The sequence below is a fragment of the Lolium rigidum genome, chromosome 4 (assembly GCF_022539505.1).
Source record: "Lolium rigidum isolate FL_2022 chromosome 4, APGP_CSIRO_Lrig_0.1, whole genome shotgun sequence".
Lineage (NCBI taxonomy): Eukaryota > Viridiplantae > Streptophyta > Magnoliopsida > Poales > Poaceae > Lolium > Lolium rigidum.
The window spans coordinates 237,469,120-237,476,087 of record NC_061511.1 but is presented as its reverse complement, the minus strand read 5'-3'; the positions used below and the strand labels follow the sequence as shown (position 1 = coordinate 237,476,087).

At 46.5% G+C, this 6,968-nt stretch overlaps 1 protein-coding gene across 1 annotated transcript; it reads right to left on the bottom strand.

Annotated features, from left to right (window-relative positions):
• Positions 1–1,188: 1,188 nt before the first annotated feature.
• On the bottom strand, positions 1,189–6,408 carry LOC124649923 (single-stranded DNA-binding protein, mitochondrial-like). Its single transcript, XM_047189492.1, has 8 exons — positions 6,329–6,408; positions 4,808–4,884; positions 4,543–4,706; positions 4,240–4,448; positions 4,000–4,100; positions 3,687–3,746; positions 3,460–3,504; positions 1,189–1,457 (listed from the first exon to the last, which is right to left on the bottom strand). Exons 2-7 carry the CDS (start codon positions 4,875–4,877, stop codon positions 3,488–3,490), a joined length of 621 nt encoding a protein of 206 aa, XP_047045448.1. The 5' UTR covers positions 4,878–4,884; positions 6,329–6,408; the 3' UTR covers positions 1,189–1,457; positions 3,460–3,487.
• Positions 6,409–6,968: the final 560 nt, after the last annotated feature.

The window sequence follows — 6,968 nt, the reverse complement described above, 5'->3', positions numbered from 1 at the left end:
CCAAGCAGCGGCGGCTGGAAGATGGCCGTGAACGGCATTGGCATCCCGCCGCCGCCGAAGCGGACACGCGAAGCAATGGCGGGACGCCATCAAGGCCCGTCGGGCTCAACTCACCGCCGAGGAGCGGGCGGATCCGACATGGGCGGCCAAGGACAACGACGACGGTGGACGACGTACTTCAAGGCCAAGTACGACGTCGAGCCGCACGGCAACCGACGGGCTCATCGGCGGGCCCAACAGCTGGAACGAGGAAGGCCGCGCCCGTGCCGGGGCGTTCCGGGCGCACCCTCGAGAACGTCATCCGCGGCCTCCGCAACGGCGCTCCGCGGCCGGGAGATGCCGTCGTCGCCGCCGCCTTCTCCTCACGTGGCAGCCGAGGAGGACGACGTACTCGTCCCTCCTCGCACTCTTCTTCCTCGGGCCGGCGCGATCGACGCTCGTCGTCGTCGTACGGCCGGCGCCGTATACCGGTTCCCAAACGGGAGGTCAAGGAGGAGCCGGCGACGCCCGTCAACACGAGGCGTGGCGGTAGCGGCGGCGGCGGCAAGCAAGGGAGGCGCGGCGGCGCCCTCCTCATCCCGGCCGGAGGTGGAGGAGGAGCCGGAGGAAGCGCCGCAGGCGGCGCTCGCCGGCGGAGTACGAGCGCAGCAGCCGGCTCATCGCCGGCAGCCGACGACCCCGAGGATCGCCCGGGGCTACGGGCGGCGTTCTTGGCGTCCATGGACGACAAGGACGCCCGGAGGGGCGACCCGGACGCGGCGATCGCCATGTCCATCCGCGACTCCGGCAAGCCGGCCGGTGGACCTCACCGACGACGGCGAGCGCGGACCAAGCGGCTTGGTGAAGGACGAGCCCGTCCACGGGCGCGTCAAGCAGGAGGTCGTCACCGACGAGATGTACAACTTCCGGCAGTACTACGACGCCTCCGGCCGCCGCAAGTGGTTCTAGATTAGGTTTAGTTTTAAAGTTAGTCAAATTTCGTTCGAATCTATGTAAGTTTGGACGAATCTAATCGAATCTAGTCAAGTTTAAAATTTGCGAAATTTTGTTTGGGGGACGCGACTGGGGAGCGACGTCCCCCAAACGCGGCACGAACGAAACACGTCCCCCAAACGCTCAATCCGGCGCGGTTTGGGGGACGCGACTGGAGATGCTCTTAGTCATGTGTTAAGCCACACAATCATCACTACATCACACTCATCTAGATCCGGTTGCAAATACAATAGTCCAACAGTTTGCTCATTAGTAACTGTGCACACCACGGTAAATCTTGCAAAGATGTTAATCAACAAGATCGCTAAATTATCCCTAAATTTAACAGACTTCAACAAAGGCGAGAGGGCCCTTAGATACGACGATATCCATATTATCGAGGCTTCTCAACGAAGAAGCGTCGAGGCTGCATCATGTATCCCCTTATTCTGAAACCCAATCCATCCCTGGTTATGAGTTATGACCTGGACAACAAAAGTATATGGTTACAATGGAGATGAGGATGGTAAAATTTCGACAATAAACATAAGCAACGCTACTGGGGTCAATATGACCATACGGAACTTAAGACTCTGGCCTTTCGGGCAATGAAAACCATGCATGCAGATGTATTATTCAAAAACTTGTAGGACAAAAACCGTAGAATTACAAGGGGGGCAGCCAAGGACCGCACCAAGTTTACTGTCATAGGATCATAGCTAATGAGACCAAGAACATCCCCTCCTACCTGTACCTTCACAACACAGTTGCAGGCCATGTGAACTAGGTATCCCCACATTGTCATTTTTACCTAGTAGAGTGACAGCCATCAATGCAGATCATACATGCTCTCACCAGCTAGTGCACTGCTCAAGATACCATGGACCAGGGCAAATCCCGAATTTCAATAACTCATCAAGCTAAGCACGACAAGCCAACGAGCTCTTCGAAGTTTTCCATACAAGTAGCGATGTATCCCCCGAGGTCCTTGTCTCTCCTTTCTATCCAAGTATCCATTCCCTCCACCCCTCTTCCTCCAGCTCTGCTATTACGCTTCTCCTACTGTAGACATATAGTTTCCATCTACACCGAAGATGGACACTGAGTCGATGAGGTGCGCATGCTGTGACTTCAAAGAGGAGTGCACCCAGGAATACATAAAGAGTGTCAAGGCTAACTTTGGTGGGGAATGGCTCTGTGGCCTGTGCTCGGAGGCCGTAGGGGATGAACTAAGTAGAGACGGAAGAGGCCAGGATGGCGTCGAAGAGGCTATTAAAGCACATATGGCATTCTGCAGGATGGTACTCTCAAGCCCCGTGGTTCGAGTCGCCCATGGCATGAGGGAGATGCTCAGAAAGAGCTCAAGAGATAAGGGGAGGCATTCAACATCATCAAAGGCACGCTCACTCTAACTAGGTGAGAAGCTTTTCGAAGTATGGAACATCAGCAACGATGCTTTGGGTCATCTCCCGGCATTCCTGATGTGACAGTCTGTCAGTCTACCGAATAGTTAAATTTGTAAGTTTAATTTTGATATTCCTAGGCAGCGTGTCAAGTGTAAATATGATTCGATCTTATAGTATGAAGTTCAGCAGCATTATGTTTCTGCATTCTTTCATGCGAGCTCCATACATGGCAGATATGTCTCAACCGCTTTCCTGCTTTCCTTTCCTTTTTCATTTTACTTTTTTCATCAGGAGAATACAACGTCATCTACGTTTGTTAATCTTCAAGTCTAGAATATGGCTTCGTTCTCATTATAAATCAAGACAGTTGATATATAGTGAAAAAACTAACTACTCTCATGAAGTAGAATGAGTGAGCAATTAATTTTCTAGTTCGACTCTGCAATCTCTATCAAATTTGTTTTTTCCTTAACATGTCAGCTAGACTATTTTGAACAAGACTTGACCTAACCGAGTGTCATTGTGCTACTCTTCATATAGCCCTGGTGCATTCCAGAGAAAACTGCCTATGGCCAGTAATAACATGTAAAACAGATTAAAACATAGTAATAAGGGAACCTGACTTCCAGTTCCAGGTTTGGAATATTTAACTGACAGGGACTATGACACCATCATGAAGTTGCATGAGCATGTTTCCTTGTGACGAAGGTACATCTCAATGGAATGCATCGTTTCACAATGTTTATTTACTGGGAAAGCCAACAGCGTTGCTACCACAATAATTCTACTTTACCCCTACTTTAAGGTTATGAAAGTTGTAAAATGGACGATGGTGTGTGTTCCTTAATCATGGAAAGACAATGGCAACAAACTAGAGAGGGAAATGCTTCACTGATGGTTGAAAGGTGTTCCACAGATAATGCACATTTAGCACTTTAAGCCAAATTCAAAGGAATGAAAACTCAGAACTTGCAACAAGCACGGCATGTAGAAATGACTAGGAAGTCAAAAACCTAATACTGCTAAAAATAACCAAAAGGAATACTGAAAACAGGCCTCAAGCAAGAATTCTAGTCCTGACCTGCTTTTGCTGACTGTGGTTGCTGTAACTAGAACAATCCTTCTCCTGCATCCGAAGTTTATTCTTATCATTGTTTGTATTGTAATATAGAAACTAGAGAAATATATCTGTATGCCAATTATTTTTCCAATAGTTGTGAAGACCATGGACTAACACACAATTCCCGACAAACATAACCAAAAGCAACATCTAATAAATCAGAAGCTTTAGATAGTCTGCAAACTTACTTAGCTCATCTAGTGATATGCTGGCAGCACTCTCCCCAGATTTAAGCAGTCGAACCTTGCCTATATACAAAATATTTTCTTGGAATATTAGCTTTTGCACAATGTGGATGCACAGGAAAGTCTAATTGAAGAAAGCAAAACAACATGGCTGTGCTCAGTTGGGTATATAAAGTAAAACGGGATATTAGCATATAAAATAGAGTCGCTGAGTGACCTATGAAAACTATTATGACAGAATTTACTCATGTTCTCAAATATTACTATAAAAAATCAAATTAGCATTAATTTTTTAGTCAAATTTTGAAGAGCATACCATCACGTCGGATACAGATCTCCGGTATATTTCTGACTTGATCATCGATGCTGTCATTGTAGATCCTGGTTTCGATATCACCCTCAATATATACAGCAGAGCTGAAATAAGGAAAGAATGAACATAACACGTCCCAAATGAAGATATGATACAGAATTAAGATGAAGTCACAACACTAATAGACACTGTTTATTTATATGGAGAGAGAAAAGACAATATCTTGGTTTGTAAATCACATACTTCTTAACCAACTTCTGAACAGCATAAGCACCTAGATACTCGTTATGAACAGCTATTCGATGCCACTGAGCTGGCTTTGGCGTATCCGCAGACGCAATTATCCTCTGGTCAAACATGCCACCAGTTCCAACAGTAAATACAGTTACTGTCCGCCCATTCCGTAAAATTTTCTGGACAGGTACTTGTCCAACTTTACCACATATTATAGCCTAGCAAGAACAAAACATATCAACAAGTGAGGTTATGTTCATCGAATCCAAAAAACCAAACAGTAAATCTTTGCATCACATAATGTTTAAATACCTTATGCACGCCACGGAATCCCCAGCCCTTCTTCGGGTCCACGGTTTGGGGTTCTAACTCTCTCTTTGAATCTGTATAGTCGCCATCATCGCCCATGTCAACCTTGTCATCAGTATCGGAAAAAGAAATAGTAGAATTCCAAGCTCGTGATTTTCTGCATAAATCTGCAAAGAGAGAACAATCAAGCTTTCTCCTTACTCCGCAGCATGATTGTGTATATCATGATATCATCGATCATAGTGAATAAGAATAGAAAATAACGTACCAACTGGTTTCCTTTGTTGCCCTAAGATTCCCCTCAAGCCCTTTAGCAATCCAGTGCCTACAGTACTCATGGTGAATCTACATGCAAGGAGAAAAGAAGGTTAAATGATATAACAGAACAAAATTCATTGGATAATTAGCCATGCGTAGCATTTCATCCAGAAGGTAAAACAACTGCAACAGTACTACTTTTGAAATTAATCAATTGATTCGATTAGCAAAGAAGATAAACTGTAGTGTTGGTTTACTTCGTTTAGGCCACTATCAAACAACGCAAGAACAGGATCTCATGTCCAGCGTCTGTGTCTGGCACCACTAGCTCGCCACGGCCATCCCGGTTTCGTGTTGTGCTCGTCTGTGATAGATCATAGTGCATACTTTGGGGTGCTCCCTAGAAATTGTGCATCAGACATCGATTGGACCAACACACTGGATAAGGCCACCCTCAGCTCACAGCTCTCAGCTTCATGTTTTACTTACTTAGGCTAACCAGAGAAAGGAAAAACAGGGCAGAGAGATTAAGTAGGCCAAAAATAAAAATTCTCAACACAGTGCTGCATCTTTTCGTAGAGGCTTGTTCTTTATCACCCGACATGGGAAATAGGTTTTCAATGACATGTCACAAAGTACACACCTGTTTACTATTCAGTTAGTAGTCTGTCAATGTCTGTGAAAGTTAAATTTCTGAAAGCCTAAAGAACCTCAGCAGTGGCTTGAACTGTCACACATGCACTGAGGTCGTCTGCTTCGTGGACAGACAATCCTGCCATAGTGCCAGTATAAGCTACTTAGGGCATGAGCAATGGTGGCATACACAACTAGCTGCTCCATGTAAAAAAGTTGTCAGAAGCAACATGGTTAATTTTATATCTCCAATGGAAGCTACAACTTTAGTTAGAAAAAAGAGAGAAAGGACCCCACAAATATGACACTATGTATCTCTTTCTCTCTCCAAAAAGCATGATTTTAAGGCTTAAGATCCCACTTCCTGAAGAGGATGCTGCCTCCTCATCCGAACCTACTTTGGACTACCTGAACCTAGTTAAAGGTGTGAGGCAGTAGCTCTAGGGCAGTGCACTGGGCATGCCCTTAGCTAACGCAATGGCAGGTACAAACTCCATTTTGAAATTTTGGCCGCCAATCCAAAATCAACAGTATGGGCGTCATGCAATCTCACTAGTACTTTCATCTCCACTGATGTTTCTCTACTTAATCAACGGACACTGTACATGTTATATCAATGCAATCCGGTCATTCAAAAGGAGCAGCCTTATGGGGTTATGGTGGGACCATACTGGCATTTTGATCGCCAATCCAAAATCAACAGACTGCACGGACGAAACACGCAGATGGCAAAATTGCAATAACTAACAGAGACAAACCGCGGATTGCAGGGACGAGGCACGCAGATGGCAAAAATTTGACAGGTAAGCGTTCAGGCATTTCAACAAACACCTCGCGTGCGGCGCGCTACGTCTTGGGGGAGAGACGGAAACGCGGGGAGAAAATAAGATCAGTTTACCTGGAGACGGGGTAGGCGGTGGGCCGGTGGCTGGGGAAGAGCAGCAGGAGTGGGCGGCGGCGGGGAAGGAGCAGCAGAGGCAGCGGCGCTCGCAAGAAAGAAGAAAGCGGCCAGAGCCAAGCCCCGCAGGAGAAGAGAGAGAGAGAACAGCGGAGGGTTTCTCTTTCTCATCCGCCGTCTAATTTATATCCGACGGTGGAGTGGCCTCTGCAGCTCAGGATAACCGAGACTGATAGACTGCCTCAACGGCTCAACGCAATGGGAGTATGGGACCAAGCCATGATGATCGATGATGCTTCCGAGTTCCGACCTGTCCTCTCCGCTTGTACCGATGTTCTGGTAAATCAAGTTCAAGCTCAGGCAATGAAAATACTATTTTGGAACTGCCATGGCTTGGGGAATGCCGCGGCAGTTCGAGCGCTTCTAGATGTCCTGAAGCGTTATAACCCTGAGGTGGTGTTTTTGTCGGAGACCCATCTGGACTCTTATCCGGCAGAATGTTTACGAAGGCGTGTGAACATGGATTCTAAAATAGTGCAACGAAGTGATGGACGAAGTGGTGGCCTTTTAATGTTATGGAAACAACATATTAAGCTCTCACAGATATATGCAGAACCGAATTATATTGATGTTCGGATTG

Bases quoted from the DNA above. Each gene is read 5' to 3' on its own strand.
- LOC124649923 (XM_047189492.1), bottom strand. From the start codon at position 4,877: ATGAGTACTGTAGGCACTGGATTGCTAAAGGGCTTGAGGGGAATCTTA. The intron at 4,101-4,239 runs GTATGTGATTTA...TCCTTATTTCAG, and splicing joins GTTCAGAAGTTGGTTAAGAA to CTCTGCTGTATATATTGAGG. The intron at 3,747-3,999 runs GTATGCTCTTCA...TTTTGTATATAG, and splicing joins GATCTGTATCCGACGTGATG to GCAAGGTTCGACTGCTTAAA.